Source organism: Vigna umbellata, chromosome 1, assembly GCF_029865625.1.
Source record: "Vigna umbellata cultivar VRB3 chromosome 1, Vumbellata_1.0, whole genome shotgun sequence".
Lineage (NCBI taxonomy): Eukaryota > Viridiplantae > Streptophyta > Magnoliopsida > Fabales > Fabaceae > Vigna > Vigna umbellata.
In genome coordinates this window covers 95939640-95963971 of record NC_142165.1, presented here as the reverse complement: position 1 = coordinate 95963971, position 24332 = coordinate 95939640, and the positions used below count along the sequence as shown (strand labels likewise).

Genomic DNA, 24332 nt, shown 5'->3' with positions numbered 1-24332 from the left:
GCGTCCAGTTTGAACTCTTAGGAGTCTGTTTATTGAAGTAGATGAGTAGCGCTCAGTCTTGTTAGTTTCTAAGAAGCGTTATACCAGTCGTACTTGGGCTATGATAAGAACGTATGATCTTATTTCATTTGAATATGTGGATGATAAAGTATGAGAGAATTTGAAATGTGATGTGTATGAAATAGTTTGATTATGAACGAGTATTCTAGGGAGGAATATCTCAGAAAGTGGTTATTGATTGGTAAAGTATGAATGTGGGCAAAGCTTAGCGGACATTCATCCTGATATTCCATGATTACTCGTTCTCATGTAGAGAGGACTAAGTCACGTGTGGGAATGGCAGGAGGTCGTAGTCCATAAGGTTAACTTCGACGGAACATATCAACCTCAGGTGGAAGCTGTTGAGGGCATCCTAGTTACTACATTACCTGGGTGCACGAACGTCGTAGCTACACAGGATTCATACAGTCCGGACAGTCAGAGCCATGTGGTCGTTATTTGCATGCATGGATATATGAATTATGATGTGGTCGTTGTTGGTTTTGTTATGAATGTTGTATGTTGTGATTGAATAAATTAAATTACATAAGCTTAACCTGTTTATCATTTTTGTCTGTGATGTGTGTCATGTCGTTGTCCTGTTGCAATGATCATCCGTGTGGATGTGAGCAAAAGGAGAAGAGCTGCTGGAAGAAGTATTGGAAGACGCGGAGGAAGTGAAGGCCGAACCTTAGGGACGTTCGGTCTGTTTTTAGCTTTATATTTTTGTAAGACCGCTCGGTATGAGTTCCTTTTGTATAACGTTCGATCTAGTGACAATTAAAGTAGTGGTAACTAGCTTAATTTTTAATTCCTTGCTGTTATGTAAGGTCGTTCCGCCGTAATTGTATTTAGCCGAGCATTAAACTGATATGTAGTATTGTTAACATGTGATTATTCTCGGTATGATTTTACACTGTATTTTTGGGATGTTACACTTTCAAACTAAAATAATTATTTATAATAAAAATTATCTACCAAAAACACTAAAAATTACCTACAGCAAAATTATAAAATTTATTTTATAATGATTTGTACTTGTATATTCTGTACTATATTACATTATATTATTATTATATAAAGAGATTTTTTTTTGGCGTACATATTTTCTTTTCCATTTTTATTTTTATTAAGTATTTTTTTAAATTGAGATAATTTTTTTTTTAAATTTTATCCTTAAGTGATCGTTTTCTAAAATTTAAAAGTTTTTTATACGACCATTTTTTAGCTAAATCATTTTAAAAATAAAATTAAAATTACTTTTTATTATAATAATTGTTTATACTTATTTTTATAATTCTAATTTTATTATTTTTTCTGATCATAAATGTGCAAACTTGCTTTCTGGTAAAAAAGTCATCTTTCAATTTTACCCTTTTAGTAATTATTTATTTAAATTTAAATAATTATTCATAATAAAAAAACTTATTTATACATTAAAATTATTGCCTATAATTAAATTATAAAGTTTTTTATTTCTATAATTATTTTTTTATACCAATTATTTTATAACTTTTATTTTATAGTTTGTTAAAGTTTATATATATATATATATATATTTATATAACATGATGAATAGAATTTAACCTAATTAATAAAATATTAAATAAAATTTATAGATAGATTTGGATTACCTTAACTATTAATTCTAGTTACAAAAATTATAGTTTTAAACATACAGGAATCCATGATAGAAAATAAAATAAGTCATTTTATTTGATAGTTTGAAATATTTTTTAAGGAAATTAATACAAAAATGATCAAATAGTTGATTAAAAACTGAAGTTGAAAGTTAAAAGAATATATGATTTAGAACTTAATAAAGAGACTAAAATTAGGTTATAAATTGGCATTTCTTAAAAGAACCAATATATTAATATTTTAATAATATTTCTTTCATATTTTAATACTATATAAAATAAAATACATTCAATTTATAACTTATTATAACAATATTAATAATTTATATTAATATATAGTGTCAATTTTCATTTTCCTTGAATGATTATATTTATGTATACACCTTTTATATATATATATATATATATATATATATATATATATATATAACTGCTCATATTCAAAATTTGATTATTTAATTTTAATTTTAATTTTAGTAATAGTACATAATTGTAGACAGGTCCAAGTGTAAAATATGACTCTGTTGTTAATTTCTAAATTGAAAAAAAAAAGTATAAAAAATAGTAATTGTAGAAGTGGTATTTAGAATACCGGTTTATTGGTAGTTAGTAAATTTTAAAAACTTAAAAAATCAGATAGTTTTAATAATGGTTTGAAAGAATGATTTATGGTTAAAAAATAAATTTAAACAGAATAAAATGAATAGTTTTCAAAATAATTTATTAAACTTTTAACACTAATAAAAGAATAGAACATAATAATGTTTTGCCTCAAGGAAGGATCCAGATAAGAGAATAATAGAATATTATATCCAAACATAAAACACAACAATAAACCAGATCTATTTCCATTGAATATAAAGAACAGAAAACAAATAAAAAACATAATTTTCAAACAGTAAAATCAAAAGATAAAAAACAGAGCATAACAAACAAAAACCGGTATAGTTCTATTATAAATCGAATTTAATTAATTGATTAATATATATATTTGCATGTTATTAAATAATAAAAAATACTTTATACATGATTTAAAAAATAATTAGTATGAAGATAACAATTTTAGTAATGTTTGAATTGATAATAATTAGGGAAATTAAATATGAAAATTGTGGTAACCGTAATTGATTTATTTATTGAAACGTATTTATAAAGTAAGTTGGATGCGTGGAGGTATTTTGAAAGCATACTTGTCGAACAAGAAGAGTTGCAAAGAGATAGAAATAGCGAAAGGAGGAAGCAATTCCAAACACTTTCACCCTATTGCGCACTTCTCACTCTAGAGGCCCACCCACCCTTTCTCACTCTCTCTCTATCTCTCACAGCACCCAATTTCTTTTTCTTTCTTTTTTTTATTAAAAAATAAGACAAGGAATAAAAGCTCTGAATTTTGGATTGCCTTCTGTTTCATACAATTTCGATTGATTGCAATGACAAGGCCTAATCAAGAGGCGGTTGAGACATTCGTCAGCATCACTGGTTTGCCTGAGGCAGTAGCGCTGCAAAAGCTCGAGGTATTCTTCCCTCTCTCTTTTTTTTCTTCCAATTGTGAAAGTGCTTCTTAATAGGTTTTGATTGGGATCCAAAGCACAAAATTTGATGTAATTTGTAATAGATGTTTAATTGATCCAAGTTAGGGTTTTTGGGCATTGCTTGATCACTTCAGTTAATTTTCAATTATTTATCAATGTTTATTATCTTTTGCTTTCAAATTACATGAATTATGTAAATGGGACTCCTTTGCATACCCATGTTTTTTCTTTTGGCGAAATTTGCAGTTATTCAGTTTTTTTTCCCTCTCTAGCTCAAATATATAGATGGATTGTCTAATACTTCTCGGATTCCTTATATCCAATTCATGGATAACCGCTTTCATAGAGGTTTAACTTTAGTGAATGAACACATAAGTCCTCCAGGTTTAACTTTAGTGAATGAACACATAAGTCCTCGCAGTTAGGGTGCAAGCATTATTCTAGGAATATAGGAAATATGGTTCCTTTTGTGATTTTCATTTGTTTTTTATCATTATATGAAGTTAAACATGGAGTTCATTATGCAGAGAAACATATGTTTCATCACTAATGAAAATGTTAGAAATCTGCTTTATAGTAAATGCTAGTTCTTGTAAACTAACAACGAGGGCCAGCTAACTATATTTGAAAGTTTGTGAATATATTATGACCAATGACTGAGCTGATCTGTTTTAGCTACTTGTCTGACCTCAGATGATTTTTTTTTTGTTAGATGCTTATACATGAGATTGAAATCTTCTTATTGCAATAATTTTTTTTTTCTTAAGTGATCAATTACTCTTATGTGAGCTTTTGCTTTTCATTGCTCTACACAGACGATCTGATTGTTATCCTATAAAAGGATTTAGTGACTGATTTATTTATACTTGACAAGTTATGTAACTAAAGACTAAATACATTTTCAGTGGACTCAAGTGGTTATTTGTATATATGCTCTTCATTGTGTAAATATTATTTTGTGTCAGGAGCATGGAGGTAATCTCAATGAAGCAGTCAATGCACATTTTAGTGAAGGAGACAGAATTTTAACAACTGGGTATAGTCTCTTTTCCATTAGTAAGCAAGTGATTATTGAGAAACATAACCCATTTTACTGGTATTACTGTTTAATGTTTGCATTTTAATTCTTTATTTTTGGAGTTTAATATTTTTATTCCTTCATGGCCAGCACTCACAGTAGCTCTACTGCATTTCCTCAAGATGATTTCATGGATATAGATGATCAACAGGATGCAGATATTCAGAGAATTCCTTCACTTCCAGCTTTAGCAGCAAATGTCAATCCGTTTTCTCTTCTTGATCCTACACTTGGGAGAGGTATATTTGGTACTCCTCTTGATTCAACTGTCCAGGCACCCTTTGTTACACATCCTAGGGAGGTGAGGGAGATTCCTATAGAGGTTAAGGAGGGTAACCAATCCACTACTCAATCTGGTCATCCATCCATTGAAGATGTCACTGGAACTGTTGATGCCCGTGGTCCAGATATCCATGGGACTGTCATAATCAACGATGAAGATGATGACACTCCACTTGCCCAGATTGCACATCAAGATGAGCAAAACCATAACATCCTGGCTGATGCCTCACTCAATACCCGTGCTAGACCTAGTGCTCCTGAATCTGAGAATTTACCAGATTATAACAATGACATAGAAGAAGAAATGCTTCGGGCAGCCATTGAGGCTTCTAAACGGGAGGCTGAGGAAAATTACAGAACTCACAAACTTGGAAGACAAACTGTATGTGTTTTTCTTGATGGATTTTCTTATGCTTTGCTAAGCATGATGTCTGTGTTGGTATTTATTTTCCTCTTGGCGCAGGACTCAACTGAATCAGGATCACAGTCAAGGCAATCATATTTGGAGGATCCCGAGCTTGCCCATGCAGTTTCATTGTCCCTAAAGGTATCCCTCTAATTTGTATTTTCTACATCTTAACAGAGTTTTGAATTTTTTTTAGCATTGGAAATTTCAAACCTGGATTTCCTCTAACATGAAATGAGTTCAGACAGCTGAGCAAGAAAAAGCATGGCGTGTACAAGGAGGAGATTCTGAATCTCCACCAGCCGGGCCATCAAAGTCATCAGAGGCTGGACCAGTGGAAGTGGCATCTAATGGAAGGTACGTTATCTCTTCTACTGTGCTTGCTGTGCACCTGTAGCTGTTGCTCACTGCTGCACTAAACTAAGCATTTCCTTCAAGGTACATTCTCTTGGATTGTAAAATTTGAAATGGGCAATTGTGGTCATTCTAGGTTGCAGGCAGGAAGCTTGTCCTTTCATGATGAAGCTGAAGATATAGAGGAGCAACCACTCGTTAGGAACAGATCTAGACATATGTCTTCAGGATCCGCAGGGTCAGTCAAAGATGTTGAATTTGCTGAGGCTAGCACACTACCAAGCACAGCGCCACAGGAGACCAGTAATCCTCCTCATAATAGAAATTCCTTCCCCTCTGATGAGGTATAGCCTTTCAATTTTTCCTTTTCAAAAAGAATTACTATTCCTTTTCAAGAAGAATTACTATGTTTTTACTTGCCACGTCATTTCAACTTGTCCCTGCCTCTCAATTCCCAATCTTTGACTACAATGAGATTGCAGTGGGGTGGCATATCTTCAGAGGAGCATGATGAAGCAGTAATGCTTGAAGCTGCAATGTTTGGTGGAATCCCGGAAGGTACTGGATACCAGTATGCTTATGCACCACATGAGTTTATGCAAGGTAGGGGTTCTAATCCTCGTGCCTCATATCGCCCACCTTCACCATCACTAGCAGCACAGCGTTTGATAAGGGAACAGCAGGTATGTCTTGTTTCTCAAATAGTTTGGAGTTGTTGGTTGTTGATGGTCTAATTGTAGTTATTGCTGTCTGTTTATTCATGCAGGATGATGAATATCTTGCATCATTACGAGCAGACAGAGAAAAAGAATTGAAGGCCAGAGAAGAAGCCGAGGCTGCTCTTGAAGAGGAAAGGCGGAGAGCAGAAGAAACTCGCAGGAAATTACAGGAAGAGCAGGTAGTGCAATTATAACTGATAGCACTTCTTTCTCTTGCCCCATTCTTCAATCGTCCTACCCTGTTTTGCTGATTGGAGTCTGTTTTTAGTCTTCACACTCACTAGAAATGGCCTTTATAGCTAAATTGCTAGAGTTACCATTGATATCCTTTAAGTCATTGACACCTATCATTATCTCCTCTTAATTCAAGTGTGAATGTTATCAGAACTTAGAGACTCTTTAACTAGTATTAGAAAATAAAAATTCTGGTATAAATATCGTCAGTCAAGAATCGGTCCATACTTGGTCCCAGAAAAAAAAAAATCTGTATTTCATATCATGTACTTGTTCTGTATCCTGGATGTGTGGCCTTGGGCAGATCCTAGCTATAAATTGATTGTCTTATGCAAAGAAAACAAACATTTCCAAGTTGCTTAATCTTGGATTTTGCATTAATTGTGTCAGGAATTGGAAACACAATTAGCCGCCAAAGAAGTTTCCCTGCCCCCAGAACCATCGTCAGATGATGATAACGCTGTTAATTTGCTGGTAAAAATGCCAGATGGCAACCGTCGTGGACGCCGATTCCTAAGATCTAATAGGCTACAGGTGATAGTCTATTAGAAAGTATTGTTTCTCCCCCCCCCCCCCCCCCCCCTTTTTTTGTTGTGCACAATTGTACTAAACTTGCTTCCGGATAATTTCAGTCTCTGTTCGACTTCATAGACATCGGTAGGGTGGTGAAACCAGGCAGTTACAGACTGGTATGAAATACCATTACCTTTCAGTTTTATTATTGATACTAATTTTTCAGGGAAATGGTTAATTTGTACTGTAATTTTAATTTTAATGTGATTGTCTTTTATGTTATTGTTGGGACAGGTGAGACCATATCCTAGGCGTGCTTTTAGTGATGAAGAAAGTGCTTCAACTCTGGCTGAACTTGGCCTAAACAACAAGCAAGAAGCTTTGTTTTTGGAGTTAATCTGATGCATTGTTGGAATTTGCTACGAAACAAGCTATTGAAGTTTTTAGTTTATTAATTAAAATTAAAATTTGAACTACAATACACAGACGGATATGACATTTTAGTTTAATCTGGGATTGTACTGTTTGGGTGATGCAATTTATAAATTTACAGATCTACATGAAATACAGTCATTTTTACTTGTGATTACCAAATCCTTATGCCGATTATTTGTATATTTTGCGGTAAGATTGAAATAATTCATGATTAATGAAATTGCAGATGTTCTATTATGTGCCCACCTTCTTTCCAAAGAAAATTCCAATTCCAATTTAAAGGCTACTTATGCTCTATTAATCTCTTTTTAGTACAAGAAAAAGAGAGTCAAGCTTACTTGTACCATAAGATAAGAAATATAATGAATTATTATACAAAGTATTCAATACTTAATAGACTTTTAGTTATAAACCATTTCTTTAAAGGTCAGCTCTTAGAAATGTCCCCATAATTTGATTTGGTTCAACTAAGGGAAAAAAACCTAAATAGACAGCATTCATTTTGCTTCTTTTTCTTGGCTAAATCTAGAACAAACTAATTCAATCAAGAATTAGGGAGCTTGGTTTTGTCAATAACAGTTATAATATTTTTTCATTAACAAATAAATGGATAAGGGATTCGTGGTGCTTAATTCAAATAATTTCTTTTAACTAATATATATATATATATATATATATATATATATATATATATATATATATGTATGTATGTATTCAATCGAATAAAAATGGCTAGTATTTTTCTCATAATTTTATTTTAGCTACACATATGTACTCCGTTCATAAGTTTCTTCAGTTAAACATGAACTAAACTAACGAGTAATTAGGTAGATTGGTTTGGTTAATCTCATTTTCAAAATATAGATTCATTTCTTTTAACCAATATATCCAAACGAATTGGATGTATTCCGTCCATAATTTTCTTAGCTGATCATAAACCAAACTAACGAAAAATTAGGTAGCTTGGTTTGGTTAATCTCATTTTGTATGTATCAAAATATAGATACAAAATTCACTTTTATTAGTTCAAAATATAATTTCTTTTAATCAAACCAATATTTACTGCGAATATATACAATCAATATAAAACTAAAGTTGATTAGTTTTCAATATATGTTTTAAAATCCTACCTGTCAATCAACGGACGTCAATGAAATTATTTTAGGATTTAAAATATATAAATTAAAATAAAACTAAATCTCTTCGGTCTTAACATTCAAAATACATATAAAAGTTTAAATAAAATTTATCTATCATACTTTAATATATATATATATATATATATATATATAATATGAAAGATGTTAAATGCATATATTGGAGTTTGTTTTGAAATAATATGAATTATAGATGTTGGTAATTGTTAGTGAGAAATGGAAATAATGTCAGATGAATTTTGATGCATTGGTTCGGGATTTTCATGGTTTTTTTTCTTTGATAGTTAGAAATGTAGTTCTTGATTTAGATATTGTACAAGCACAAGTGATGTATAATGATTGTACTATCTATGCACGCTCAAATATTAGAATGCACATTCAAGCAATTTGGATGATAGCTTCAAGTGAGAAATCTTAATTTGAGCAAGAGAAAGCAAAATTATAGTTTATTTACAAACAAAAATATATTTAATTATAATTTTAGTTTATTTAAATATTAATTATTTTATGGGTATATAAATATTAAATACTATAGCAATAGCGACGAATATTATACCAATACTGATGTAAAAATTTTTATTTTATAATTGGATGTTTGAATGTATATTTTAGAAAATGGTATTTTAAAAAATAGTGATTATATATATATATATATATATATATATATTAATAATTAAATATCTGTATGTTTATATGTTGTAGATTCAACTTTAGCGGCCATTAATCAAAATTTCAAATTTATTATAACATCTGGATTTAAGTAAATTTAATACTCTTAATTGTATTTGACGAACCATTAAATTACTCAAACGAATGCTGATTATATATGTTTTTATAATTGTCTTAAGTTAATAATAGTGAATTAATTAAATAAAAAATATCAAGTATCAATATATATAACATTAAAGTTTAGTTTTTATTCAAATTCAAATTTTAAACAAATTCGATGTATATAAACATATAAATACTATAATAACAATAATGTTTAACATTAAATTGATATTTATATGTTTTTTTATTGTATTTTTGAATGAGATATTTTGAAATATATTTATAGAAAATAATAATAAATTATGTTAAAGGATTTTTAGAATCCATCTCTCTCTTTCTCTCTCTCATATATTTTTAAGCAAATGCTATATTATAAGTAATTAAATTTAAATAAATAATAATTTAAAAGGATAAAATAATAAAATAATTATTTTAAATTTAAGAATATAAAATTTAAATGAACGGTTATTCGAAAGATAAAAATAGAAGAATAATTAATTTAATTTAAAGTAACCGTTACCTAAAAGTGAAATAAAGAAAATGTATAAAATCTTCTATATATAGATAGATATATATAAATATACAATTTACACGAATCTGGATACTTCAGAATCTACAGAAAAAGAAAAGAAGAATGTAATGTGACTCTTGGGCTATTAACTTATTTACATTCACTTTTTGAGTTATGCAAAATAACTTTATTATACTGATAATGTACAAGTTACGTCCTTATGAAATTATTTTTGACAATTTTTATACTATGAGTAAATTTTGGTAAAGTATAACGTCTTCTAGAGTAAAATAAGTGGTCTAAAAATCTCCCAGAAAAAAAAAATATTTAATAAGGGTGAAATATTAAGTGAAAAATACATTAACCAGAAAAATAAAATTAATGTTAGCATGATTAGCATAGGATAAAGGAAATTATTCTTCTCACTTTCTAAACACCAAAATAACTAGAGCAGTCAAATCGTCATCAATGGTCAAGACGAGGAGGAGCATCCAATTCTGGGACCTTCTCCACTCGTGTGCCACGTGTTTCACTAGACACCATCATGAAAATAAAATATGCTCTGCAAACTGTACTTAAAATAAAAAAGAAAAAAAAAGTTGTGTTTATTTAATGGAGAAGTATGATCCTCCATCAAAAAAAAATGAAAAAAATACAAAAAATTTAATTAGAAAACAAATAAAAAAGTATTTCAAAGAAGGAATAATAAGTGGTGTAATTATAAGGTGTAAAAGTAACGGTCAAGTGAACGGATATCAGGGGACAATACGTGCAACGTGGCACGTGAAAAGTCTGAGTGGCATGAGTTATGCGTACACCAACTCCCTCTCAGCAACGGTCATATTTCACCGACATGGCGCAACGGTAACGTAAATCCCCAGCTGTGGACCGTTGGATCTGAATCGGAGGGTGCAGGAGCAAAGTGTTTCTGTCCCTTTCCGAAGCATGTTGTCATCATCATATTCCTTACTTTTGCTCTCATGCTGGTAGATGAAAGCACTCGTAGGACCAGAAGAGAAGAGAAGAGAAAGAAGAGAAGAGGGGATAACTACAACTACCTACTATGATGGAGTGGTGAAGAAGAAGAAATAGTAGAAGTAGAAGAAGAAGAAGTGTATAACGCAACATGGTGGTGGAGGAAGATCGTACGTAGTTTGTGATATATAAAAGCACTGGTAAAGGTTTGTGTTATCTTTTGGGTAAGTGAGAGGGGGGTGGGGGGTTTCTAGTAGTAGTCTTCTCTTGTTCCTTCTACTTCATTCAAGCAAATGCTGCATGTTTAAAGTGCATTCATTCAGAGGTTGGGTTTCTGCCTTTTACTTCACCCGCTGCTGCAATGACGGACTTGTTCAACGTTTCCACTGCTAATATGCCTTTCACTGTTTCTCAGGACTTCTTCTGCCGCCAATTCCAAGGTGTATGTTTCTGTTTCTCATCCCTTCTTTCTCAACCGCAAACCACTTCACACTTCCTATAATGTCCCTTCTTTGAACGTTTCGGGAATCCGATGATTGCATTCATGTCTAGCTAGCACTTTTTCCTTACGCTCTTCCATTCTTTCATTCTTTCCTGCATATACCAATAACTTCTTATTCTTTTCAAATTACATTTACTTTCCATTTTTTCCAGATTCAATTCATATAGGAACACTTGGGATTTGTAAACATTAAATCAACCCCAAACAGTTTCTTAAATTCATCGGATTCCTTTGTTTTTGACATAAAAAGAATTCTTTAGAAAAAATTTCCACACACTCACATAGATTTTCACACTGCATTTTCTCTCTTCTTCACATACGCATGCGGATTAAGCTTTTAGAGGAAAAGAATAGTACATATATTTTGCATAGTTGATCAAAGTTATTACTAGATAAAGAGAAAGGGAAGGGAAAGAGAAGCAGCAGCATTGGGGTTAGTGAAACAACAGGCCTTCCAAAAAGCATAGACGATGTTGGCTGGGTGTTCTAGTTCGACATTGTTGTCACCGAGCCACAGATTGAGGAGCGAAGCACCAGCACCGTTTCAAGCCTGCCATTTCCCGCGACCTTCCATGAGCACGCAGAGGTTGGATTTGCCATGTTCTACCTTCACCCGCAAAGACGGCTCTTCACGCTCGCAGCCCCTCAGGCCAGTGGGGCTCTCGGTGGAGAAACCCATAGAAGCCAAGACCAGCACATGTTCTCTCAAGCACAACATTCGACTCCCACCTTTGGCCATCACAGCTGCAGCACCATTGGTTGAAGAGTCCATCAAGGACAAGAGTTTGAAAAGGCTCGCGGAGCACGATGAGTCCTTCACCAACGTACCCAAGAGGAAAAAGGGTATCACGGAGTTTGACAATTCCGGTGATAACTTTTGGTTTCAGCCTGGCGTTGAGGGTAACACTTTAGGAGGGCTTAACAACACTTCACTTGCTTTCTCCCCGGAGGAAGAGACGGTTTGTTTTGTTCCTTCTGAACTGGTGTCTCATTCTGCACCTTTTCCCTTAAACCCGTGGCTGGAATCGTGTGTAACAAAGATCACCAACTTCGGTGAGGGTAGCCACCGTCCTCGCCAGCATCACAACGACCATGCAACTGAAGGGTCGGTCTCCAACGCTTCTTCTGAGAGCCAAAGCCTGAGGCTAAACGAGAACGCGTCAGATCATGAAGTGGGAAACGGTTCGGGAAATCCTTACCGTCATCACGAGGTGGAGACAGGGGAAGAAGATGATCATCACGGGTTGGAACTCGTTAGCTTGCTCACTGGCTGCGTGGATGCCATTGGATCAAGAAACGTAGCTGCTATAAACCAGTTCATCGCAAAATTAGGTGATCTTGCATCTCCAAGGGGAACCCCCATAAGCCGCATATGCGCTTATTTCACAGAAGCCTTGGCCATCAGAGTAACAAGGCTTTGGCCTCATGTTTTTCACATCACCACCACTTCCCGAGACATGGTGGAGGATGACGAAACCGGAACTGCACTGAGGCTTCTCAACCAGGTGACCCCAATTCCAAAGTATATCCATTTCACATCAAACGAGATGCTGCTGAGGGCGTTTGAAGGAAAAGACAGAGTTCACATAATAGACTTCGACATCAAGCAAGGTCTTCAATGGCCAAGCTTGTTCCAGAGCCTAGCGTCGAGACCACACCCTCCGAGTCACGTGAGAATCACGGGGATAGGAGAATCAAAGCAAGAGCTAAACGAAACCGGAGACAGACTCGCGGGCTTCGCGGAAGCGCTGAACCTCCCCTTCGAGTTCCACCCCGTCGTGGACAGACTCGAAGACGTGAGGCTGTGGATGCTCCACGTGAAGGAGCAGGAAACGGTGGCCGTGAACTGCATTTTGCAGCTGCACAAGACGCTTTACGACGGAAGCGGAGGAGCTTTGAGGGACTTCCTGGGACTGATCCGCAGCACGAATCCGAACGTGGTTGTGGTGGCCGAACAGGAAGCAGAACACAACGAGGCAAGGCTGGAAGCAAGGGTGTGCAAGTCGTTGAAGTATTACTCAGCGTTGTTTGATTGCATCGAGGAGAGTGGGGTGGCGCAAGAGAGTGCAGTGAGGGTTAAGATAGAGGAGATGTACGGCAGGGAGATAAAAAACATGGTGGCATGTGAAGGGAGGGAGAGGTTGGAGAGACACGAGAGTTTCGGGAAGTGGAGGAGGATGCTGGTGGAGCAAGGAGGGTTGAGATGTTTGGGAGTTTCTGAGAGGGAAATGAGTCAGAGCCAGTTGCTGTTGAAGATGTATTCTTGTGAGAGTTACAGTGTAAAGAAGGTGGAGATTGAAGGAGCAACAGGGGTTACTCTTAGTTGGCTTGAGCAACCTTTGTACACTGTTTCAGCTTGGGTTCCTGTTGATGTTGCGGGTACATCGTCCTCTTTTTCTCACCCAACTTGATTTCATTTTCTTTCTTCATTGATTTCTTCACAGTCAAGCTATACACACGTAAAGGGAAGTATTCTTTCTAGGTAGGGAAATTGTCATCACCATCATTATTATCATTATTATTCTTTGATTCTTTGTTGCAGATAAGATTTGGTAGCCCAAAATTTAGTTGGTGCAATTTGTATCAATACATACAGAGCAATACTGCCTTCTGTTATTTGTTTTTTTAGTCGTGATCATTGTCTAGAGCATAGGGTCATTTTCAGAGATCATTGTTTCATTCTTTGTTATGTAAGTCCAAATTCTTTAGTTCCACGAGTCATTCAGATTGAAATGAAATTAAATGAATTCAGTTATTTTTGTCCCTCTGTTTCCTATTTGCTATGTTTTCTTTCTTCTGTTTCTAACTGCAAGAAGGCATGGCCATTGAAGACCTTGCTTGATGCTGAGAATGATTCAATTGATGAGTTTAAATTGGTACAGAAATTGACAAGTGATGAACTGGTTTGTTCTATAATTCATGTGTTGTGGAAACAAAATAACTTTGATTTCATCCCATTCTTTCATGGCCAAACTATCTGGTTATCCAATTATTTAGGCCTGTTTAAGGATTTTAAGGACATTTTCTAAATTTGAATGCAACCAAATGAAATGAAATGGGTTTCTAACAAGTAACATGATATTTTAACAATTTTTAAAAAAATTTATTGATCCTTGAAACAATTAACTAATGTAAAAAAAAGTTGTCAAAATTTTTTCACTAAAAAACATTTTCCATCTAATAAATTAGGATAATGATACTTTAAAAATACTTTTTAACAACATTTTAATATTATTAATGTGTCAGTCATTATTTTATTATTGATTCTAGTGTTTTGAAAATACTTTTTAACAACATTTTAATATTATTAATGTATCAGTCATTATTTTGTTATTATTCTAGTGTTTATGATTATTATTATTAATTCTAAAATAATTTTAGACTAATAAATGACTGAATAATGTTAAAATGTTATAGAAAAAATATTTTCAATATTTTTACTGGAAAAAAATTATCCGACTTCATTTTTTCCTTTTAACAACAACTTGGAATAATAATGCAATATTAAATTAAATTATTTAATTAAAATATAAATTAAATTATTTAATAATATATCAATAAAAACAATAAATTAGAGGGTTGGCAATGTCTCTCGGTCCTCTTTTACAATTATTTAGGCCTTTTTCATTGGATTTTCTCTAGTGAAATAGTTGAAAAACAATGAATAAATAGAATGTCTTTATTGAAAAGTAAAGTTTACATAACATTATATTAAATGGCATTCACATTTTTTTCTTACAATTTTAAAATAGATATTTATTCTTTCTCTGAAAAATATAAAGAGAACATCTTTAATAAAGAGAAAACTGAAGTTATTTTCGTTAACGTTATTTAATGAAATTCACATTTTTTTAACAATTTTAAATAGATATTTATACCCTTAAGTTTTCAAGTAAATAATAATTACACTTTTTTAGTTTCTAAAAGCATTTATCTTCTACGTTTCACAAAAATATAACTAAATAATAATTATACTTTTTTTAGTTTCTAAAAACTTTTATCTTCTTTGTTTTATTGTAGTTTTTTTTATAATGGTTTAATATATACATTTCATTATCGATTTTATTCTTATTAATATTTTTTTAATAATTATTTTATTTTAAAAATCTTATAACTATTTTTTAAAAGTATAATTTTATAAATTTAACAACATATTTTATTTTAATAATAACTTTTATTTTTCATTATCATAAATAAAAGTGACGCATGTATGTTTCTACTACTAAAATATATTGATATTTATCTCTCTTATCTTATTTAAAAGTAATATAATTAATAAAATTTTAAAAAATATATTGAAAAATAAAAATTGAATTTTTAAAATAATTAAACATTTTCTATCAAATATACAACTTAATTATTATATATTAACCATTTCTAAAAAATGTATTGCTCCTTATTAAAATTTATATTTTAGAAAATTAATGTAAAATAATTGAATATTTTTTAAATGAATGAATAAATTTATTAAGTTATCATTATAATTAAATATAATTTCACTATAAATATAAATAAATAAATAACTGTCTCATAAAAATATAAAAAAAATATATATTTTAGAAAACTAATATAAAATAATTAAATATCTATTAAATGAATGCGTAAATTTATTAAGTTATCATTATATTTAAATGTAATTTCAATAAAAATATAAATATTTTAAAAAAATATAAGCATAACTATAAATAAAATAAGAAATATAACTTTTATTCTTTATGACATAAGTTATGCAAAATCTATGAAAGAAAAATATGAATACCATTTTAAAATAATCATGAATTAATATAATTTTCTCATAATTAAATCATACAAATGTTATTTATAGAAATATTTAATTTATATTTAAAGATTTAATAAAATAGATTATATCTTAGTTAATATTTTTAAAATAAAAAAATTAAATAACTTTCTTTCCTGAGTAGTATGTATTTGTACTTTACCTGACCCATATCATCAGCAGGTTTTAGTGAGTAAGTTTTCATCCTATTTTTGGGTAAAAAATTGTCATTTTTATTTCATTCTCCAACTAATATGTTTGAAATGTTTATTTCATTCTCATCTTTATTCGGAAGATGGTGTACTTTTATCTATGTATGTATCCGTCTTTTATTGTTTTAAATATTATTTAGTTTTTTTTCAAAAATAAAAATAAAAATAAAGAAAATGTCATATTATTAGATATTAAATGTAAAAATAATATATATTTTTTATTCTACTATTAAATATATAAAAATATATAATTATATAAATAACAAATAACAATGAGTAGAACTAATTTTTTTCAAATAAAAGAAAGGCAAATAACATATTTATATTGTTGGTGTGATGTTTACTCATTCGTTTGAAAAGTATAAAGAATTTTTTCTTAAAAAATATTTGTTTATGTATGTACTTAATCTCATATAATCTGACAAGAGTTTTTCATACCTTATTCATAGAAATCTTTTATGTAATGAATTTGACAAAAGTTTTGAAAAAACTCCATTTATCATTAGTAAGTACAAATTTGTAATAACATTTGTCATATCTTATTTTTATCTTTGATATTTGATGTCCATTATTTTTCTTCAATTTTGTGTCTTTTCTTAAAAGTTTATTTTCTTTAGTTTTTATTATGAGAAATTATTCTCTCGAATTTATTTTCCAAAAATTTTCTTTCCAAAAATTTTCTAAACATGTATTTTCACATTTCTACCTTCCTAACAAGAATAAAGATTTTTTAATGCTAAATGTAATATTTCAATTTTTAGCAAATTACTATTGATAAAATAAGATGTTATAAAATTGATAAAATAAGACGCCACTTTTACATGTATTATTATTATAGCTATCTAAAATAAAATAACTCTAATAATAAGTATATCAATAAGAATTAAACTTAATTATTAGATAAAAAAGAAGACCTTATGCATTATCTCTATTCTCCACCAATGATACTTCAATACCTAGTCCTCATGTTCCCACCAATAAAGTGATAATCCTAGAAGAAACATACAAAACACCAATAACAACAAAAGACACAACAAGGTGTTCAAAAGAAAAATTGATAAATAATTTATTACATCACATATTAATTCAACATTGAAACATTTTATAACTCATGAAAACATGCAATAATTTGACTTTAAACTCAATTATTCAAATACGATGCTTTGACATAGACGTCAATGAATGTATGCACTCATGGTAGTATTTATACTCTGCAGAGTTATAGACAAAAGTAACTTGACCTACTACACATGAGGTTAATTTTCCATTCTTCACATGCAAAAACACTAAGGCTTATATGCAAAGAAAATGAGACAGACCAAAGAAAAAGAATAGAAACTACCTTATTTTTTTTTTAGAAACTGACTAGGTAGACTTGAAGATTTCACCATTGTGATCAATTAGACCGTATCTGACCTTCAAACAGATAAACACGAGAGAATAACTCTTAGAAAAAAGTCAAAGAATTCTAGAAAAATAATTTTTAAAAAATGATATATTTTAAAATTATAAAACTTATGTATAATAAAACTATTTATATTAAAACTATTTATATCTCACATAACATACTAAGATAATCTATCATCAATAGCAGCAGCACAGTATTATCAATAGCCAAGTTCTAAACATAAGAATTGACAAGTAAAATAAAAGGTAAGAAAAATTGATACTAAACAATGGTATAATTTTATTAAAGAAAAAAAAACATAATATATTCTCTTTAAGTTCAAAGAGAAAACAATATCATTCTCTCATAATAAAAAAAACGAATAGCAATAAAATCTTAAAAATAAAAATGTTTTTTTCTTATTTTTTCTTCTCAAATACTAAACACTAAAGAAGAAAACAAAAATAGTGTCTAAGAGAAATAGCCATGTCCTTTTTATAAGAAAAAAAAAACAAAATAAAAAATCTTGGAATCTACAGTGAAGAGTTAATATGACTATGGTTTAACAAATTATGAAAATCATGGAAAAGAATGGTACAACTAATAATTCTCTTGTATATGCTTTAAAACAAACTGCTTATAATTTCTCAATATTCGGACATACATCAAGTCTGTCAACTCTAGTATATTGCTAATAATTTGTTGCCTTTCAGGTCTTTTTGTTGTCTCCGTTTATTCCAAATAAAGAATATGTTTTTTCTTTCTTAATAAAGTGAAGAGAATCAAGAGTGGGAATTATTATGTCCATGACGCATAGCTTTTATGGGTCGCAATCTCTTCTATTAAGATTTTTTTTTGTTATACAAGATATTTGATTGAAAACTAATGATTAAGGTATAAGTTTTACATTGAAATGTGGAATGAATTTGACTTGTTTATTCATTGTATCATGACGGACCGATGTCAATTTGTTTAAAAAGTAATTACCAGATTTATGATCAATGTACTAAGTACTAAATTGTGGGTTTTAAATAAAAAGATTTTCCTTTGAAGTTCAGAACCACTTATTTACGTTTAAATTTATTTATTATTTCGAAAAAGACCTCAAATTGGTCTTCTATAACAATTCTTAAGGCCATTTCACATGCAGGTATATTCTATTTATAAAAATTAGTGGTTAATATTATTTCATCTATCGAATATCCATATATGAGTCGATTCTTTAAAATCTCCCTTAAGTCTATTAATTTTTAAATGATTCTGAATTATTTTATTTAAATTTAAAATAAAATAATGAATAACGTTTAGTCACCTAGATCGAATTATACTTTCTTAACACTGCAAAATTATGTATAAAATATGATAGATATGTAAATATATTTAAATATTAAAATTAGAAGATAAAAAATAAGATTTCTTCAGTTTCTTTTTAATCCAATTATTATTGAATAGTCTGTTCTTTTGTATCAAGATATAATCATAGTAAAATCATAATATCAAATATAAAAAAGTAGTAATCACTAGTACATATCGGAAAAATGACAGCGGTTATTTTCGCTGATAGGCACCGGTTTCTAAATCGAGACATATTCAGGCGAAGTAAAAAGTGGTAGACTTTATGTCTCGGTTTTGAAACGAGGCATAAAATGGTACGATTAGGCCTCGGTTATTAGAATCGAAATTGTTTCTCTCCCTCTACTGCCTCCATTGAAGGAGGAACCGAGGCAGTAGGGTCCTTTTTTTTTTTTTTTGCGGTCTTATGTGTAACACCCCGATATTTGGTGTTACGCCGACTAAATTTTTTTTTTTGTAAAACACGTAAGTAAAAATTCAATTTTTTTAATATTCAACCTCAACGGATAAATAGTACGTTATTTATTACAAACCGATTATTCCGAAAATAAAATTGTTCAAATAGTCAGGATCGAATAAAATATTAAAATACATTCCCAAGTCCTCTATCCCATCTCTCTTTCTTCCTTTATGCATGTTCAGAAGCATCAGCCATCACATCTGTAATAACATCTGCTCCCGTATAACATCACACATTATACGATCATCGCATTCACATGCACAAACAAGCAAGGGTGAGCTAACAAAAATACAATTCTTATACATCCTAAACATACTCATAATAACATGCTATCATCCACACCTTAACCAGATCAAACTATATACCCAAGTACGAATTATGCTCCAACCGTATGCATATACCAATATGTATCAAAATATCAATTTAAAGTGCATACACCAATATGCATTACAAAATAAATCAGACTACATCCACCAATATTACAGACGAATCAAAATACATACACCAATATGTACTAGCGTCACTCCCATCACTCTTTTCAGAGCTTCCCCGGGCCGTTACACATTACCCTAATGTGTAGTGCTGCTTCCCATCACTCTATAGGGAGATTCCCCGAGCAAGTACACAAGTCACCCTCCATCACTCTAATCAAGAGCTTCCCCGGACAAGTGCAAGTATACCCCTCATCACTCGCCTAAAGAGATTCCCCGGGCCCGCAAGCACAACGCCAATTTAATTATCTCGAGCTTCACCGGACTAGTACCCCACGTCACCCCCATCACTCTTACTTAAATGTAAGAGATTCCCCGGGCGGTTACACATTACCCCAATGTGTAGTGCTGCTTCCCATCACTCTATAGGGAGATTCCCCGGGCAAGTACACAATGTCACCCTCCATCACTCTGAACAAGAGCTTCCCCGGACAAGTGCAAGTATACCCCCCATCACTCACCTAAAGAGATTCCCCGGGACAACACGCACAACGCTTACTATCCACCACTCGTTTAATAACATGATCTGACCATATACCCATATACAATAATCCTTACAATACCAATCCAACCATACCATAACGCCCATATCATATCATCATCACATATTCGCCAACCATGAACTTAGCATATGTTCAATATATTCAAATGCATAAGTGAGATTATCACATTATCATATCATTAATAACCTCAATTCTTCATTTAACATGAAACTCATAATCAAATCATATACAACCATGATTTCAACAGTATTTAACCATCCAAACATCATTCTCATATCAATATGCAATGCCAAACCGATCACACAACATTTCCATATCAAATAGATATATCTAACAACTCAAAACAATGTACACATAACACATTTTCTTTATATCCATTTAATACCCATATTTAGGTAACTCAAACAGCTTTGAAACCACCACCAACAGCTCCGGAAGGGTCAAAAACCCCCAAAACGAACTAAAGAACGTCCAAAACGGACATCCAGAACCCCAAAAACCATCAAAAACATAGACCAAGTCATTTTCTGCGAACACCTCGCGCCCGGGCGCAAGAGGAGGGGCGCCTGGGCGCGACTTTTCCGAGAGTCTCGCGCTTGGGCGCCATCGAGGGCGCCGGGCGCGACCCAGAAGTCGTCCAGCCCCATACCAGTTGACAGCAACCATTTTGCACCTGTTTTGATCAATTTGATGACTCTAACAAGTCACAAATGACTTACCTAAGGTATCCCAATAACCCACATGTACTCATAATCCTTACTTCCCAAAATCACTACCTCACTTCCTCTCAAAGTGACCCAAAACTCTATCAGCTTGTTCAAAACAGTGTATACTTTCCTTACCTTCCATTTAATCACCCCTTCAACAGTTTACACACATCATTTAGTCCTCAATCATCAAAACAAATTTGAAGTTGCATCATGCTTAAGTGAGTTTCCCAAAAACTCATCACTCATTCTACTCATCAAACCACACTTATAAACTCCATCGTTTTTCATCACATAAAACTATTACTATATCAAGATCTTAATTGTTAACACACCATACCTCCTTCTTATTAAAGATTTCCACACAAACCATCAATTCACCCATCCAAAATTCATCAACCAACTAAAATACCCAATTTTCGTATTTGATCAAAAAAAGGTAAGACCATCATGTTTCTCATCCCATTTCACAACCCAATCCACCAAAAACTTCATATACATGTATATCAACATCCTAAAACGAAAATCCACCATCAATCCAATATATTCATCAATTTTTCATCATAAAGTTCATACAAATTTCTTATATCAAAGTTATAGCAAAAACCAATTTGATTCATCTTTTTACCATCAAAACATACTCAAAAACCATCATCTAAGAATAGGACATTTCCAATCCAAGATCTCACAACAAACATTCACATCCATCCCATTCAAACTAATCATTTGTTCAAGAAGTATGATTTTCGGATTTGGAAAAAGCTAAGGGAAAACCACCATGTTCTTCATCCCATTTCAAGAACCAATTCCTCTAAAACTTCATATCTATATATACAAACACATTAAAACGAATTCTCATCATAACTCCCATCATTCAATCCATTAAAACTCATCACATTTCACAGAACTTTCATCAAACAACACATGTGCATTTTTCCAAATCAAAGTTAGCTCCCCTTACCTCTTGAAGACTTCCTTGGAACACCTTGAATCCTTCACTACGAATCTGGGCAGCACCTTGCTCCAAAGACCTCTAGAAAACTCTCTCACGGACCACTTTCTTCTTTGTAATTCAGCACCTAAGTCTCAGTGCAGAATCCACCCCTTTCTCTTATTCAAATCTGCCCCAAGGGACAACCATGGCCCTTCACTCCATTAAGAAACACTTAATAATTGGAAAGGAGGTTTGCCCACGCTCCTCTCTGGCCCAAGGGACGAACATTATGATTATGGAGAATATTCCCCAACTTTCCACGCAATTCCCACTTATTTCAGATCTGAAAACTGATACGTTCGCGCCCGGGCGCAAGAGGAGGGGCGCCTGGGCGCCATCCACCCAGACAGCACATCTGTCACAACTTTGACAGTTCGGTTGAACCCCTTCCCGAAGTCGGAATTAGGCGTATGAGTACTCGAATCGAAGCTCTTTGAGTCTACTTTCCAATGGAAAAAGAATCAACCCAAAATATTAATTGTATAAAAAGTTATACATAAAATAGTAAACTATGTCAAATTTTGACAGCATTCAATTTTACACTACAACTTGAAATTTTTACAACTTGGTAAAATTTTGAGTTTACAAGGGTCTTACATTCTCCCCTCCTTTAAAAATTTTCGTCCTCGAAAATTGTACTTGTTAACCAAAAAGATGAGGATAAAGATTTTTCATTTCCTCTTCCAATTCCCAAGTCATTTCCTCAGTCTTCTCATTCCACAACACTTTCACTGTACGAATATCCTTCCCTCTCAACTGCTTTGACTGAACATCCAGTATTCGCACAGGTTTTGTATCAAATGACAAATCTTCTCTGATTTGGACATCATCCAATTCGAGCACATGATCAGGGTTTGACACATACTTCCTCAACTGAGAAACGTGAAACACATTGTGTAAATTTTCCAATTGAGGAGGTAGTGCAAATTTCATATGCTACTGGTCCTATTCTTTTGATAATCTGAAATGGTCCAAGAAACTTCGGAGATAACTTCCTTGACTTGATGGCTCTTCCAACTCCTTTCATCTGAGAGACTCGCAGAAAAACATGATCTCCCACCTCGAACTCAAGAGGTCTCCGTCGTTTGTCTGCATAAGACTTCTGCCTACTCTGTGTTGCACGCATCCTTTCTTGTATCAGCTTAACCTTCTCGGTTGTCTTCTGTAACAACTCTGGACCCACCGATATTACTTCCCCATCTTGGAACCAGCACAAAGGTGTCCTACACCTTCTCCCATAGAGAGCTTCATACGGTGCCATTCCAATGCTCGCGTGAAAGCTATTGTTGTACGTGAACTCCACCAAAGGTAACACCTCACTCCAACTTCCTAAGTGATCCAGTACACATGCTCTCAGCAAATCTTCCAAGGATTGTATAGTCCTTTCAGATTGTCCATCCGTTTGGGGATGATAAGCTGAACTCATCCTTAACTCTGTACCCAAAGATTCTTGCATCTTCTTCCAAAATCTTGACGTAAATCTTGGATCACGATCTGAAATAATGCTCTTGGGTACTCCATGCAACCTTATTATCTCCTTAATGTAAAGTTCTGCTAGCTTATCCAATGACATCTTCTGGTTGATGGGTAAGAAATGAGCACACTTTGTCAACCTGTCCACAATCACCCATATAGAATCATGACCTCTCGGGGACCTTGGTAAATGAGTCACAAAGTCCATTGATATGTCATCCCACTTCCATTGGGGAATTTCTAACTGTTGCAGCATTCCTCCTGGTCTTTGATGCTCAATCTTAGCCTTCTGACAAGTTAGACAAGAGGAGACAAATTCCGCCACATCCTTTTTCATTCCAGTCCACCAAAAAGAATCCTTCATGTCCTTGTACATCTTAGTCATACCAGGATGTATGCTAAGACGACTCTTATGTCCTTCTTCCAGAATCTTTCTTATCAATTCCAACTTTGCTGGAACACACACCCTGTTTCTGAACCGCAAAACTCCTTCAGCTCCTAGACTAAAATCTTTAGCCTGCTCTGTCCCTAACAACTCCACCGTCTGTTGTAAGTTTGCGTCTTCTTTTTGCTCTGTTTTAATCTTCTCCAAGAAGTCACTTGTGATCTTCAAATGACTACACCAAATATGATATTGGTTCAACTGTAAACCCAAGTTCATATCTCTAAACTTTTCGATTAGCTCTAGTTCCTTAACCATCATAGCTGACATCTGTATCCGCTTCCTGCTCAAAGCATCTGCAACAACATTTGCCTTTCCTGGATGGTACTGTAAGTCAAAGTCAAAGTCCTTCAAGTATTCCATCCATCTTCTCTGCCTCATATTT

At 32.5% G+C, this 24332-nt stretch overlaps 2 protein-coding genes across 6 annotated transcripts; both read left to right on the top strand.

Moving 5' to 3' along the window:
* Positions 1-2922: 2922 nt before the first annotated feature.
* On the top strand, positions 2923-7391 carry LOC148206915 (plant UBX domain-containing protein 8-like). Of its 2 annotated transcripts, XM_088104916.1 has the most exons (11): positions 2924-3193; positions 4177-4247; positions 4380-4953; positions 5035-5118; positions 5222-5334; positions 5468-5675; positions 5814-6014; positions 6098-6229; positions 6675-6818; positions 6917-6973; positions 7092-7391. In XM_088104916.1, exons 1-11 carry the CDS (start codon positions 3110-3112, stop codon positions 7197-7199), a joined length of 1776 nt encoding a protein of 591 aa, XP_087961042.1. In that variant the 5' UTR covers positions 2924-3109; the 3' UTR covers positions 7200-7391. The 2 variants fall into 2 exon arrangements, with proteins under 2 accessions (XP_087961041.1, XP_087961042.1); XM_088104915.1 differs by having other exon boundaries at positions 2923-3193; positions 4380-5118.
* Positions 7392-10655: 3264 nt separating this feature from the next.
* On the top strand, positions 10656-13911 carry LOC124835116 (scarecrow-like protein 28). Of its 4 annotated transcripts, none has more exons than XM_047309999.2 (2): positions 10656-10846; positions 11062-13911. In XM_047309999.2, exon 2 carries the CDS (start codon positions 11619-11621, stop codon positions 13557-13559), a length of 1941 nt encoding a protein of 646 aa, XP_047165955.2. In that variant the 5' UTR covers positions 10656-10846; positions 11062-11618; the 3' UTR covers positions 13560-13911. The 4 variants fall into 4 exon arrangements, with proteins under 4 accessions (XP_047165955.2, XP_047165953.2, XP_047165952.2 ...); XM_047309997.2 differs by having other exon boundaries at positions 10656-10852; XM_047309996.2 differs by having other exon boundaries at positions 10656-10870.
* The last annotated feature ends 10421 nt before the right edge of the window (positions 13912-24332 follow it).

What these genes read in the sequence shown, in the direction of transcription:
- LOC148206915 (XM_088104915.1), top strand. Translation starts at nt 3,110, where the DNA reads ATGACAAGGCCTAATCAAGAGGCGGTTGAGACATTCGTCAGCATCACT. An exon ending in GTTTGATAAGGGAACAGCAG is followed by an intron (nt 6,015 to 6,097) that starts GTATGTCTTGTT and finishes TTATTCATGCAG; the next exon opens with GATGATGAATATCTTGCATC. An exon ending in AACCAGGCAGTTACAGACTG is followed by an intron (nt 6,974 to 7,091) that starts GTATGAAATACC and finishes TTGTTGGGACAG; the next exon opens with GTGAGACCATATCCTAGGCG.
- LOC124835116 (XM_047309999.2), top strand. Translation starts at nt 11,619, where the DNA reads ATGTTGGCTGGGTGTTCTAGTTCGACATTGTTGTCACCGAGCCACAGA.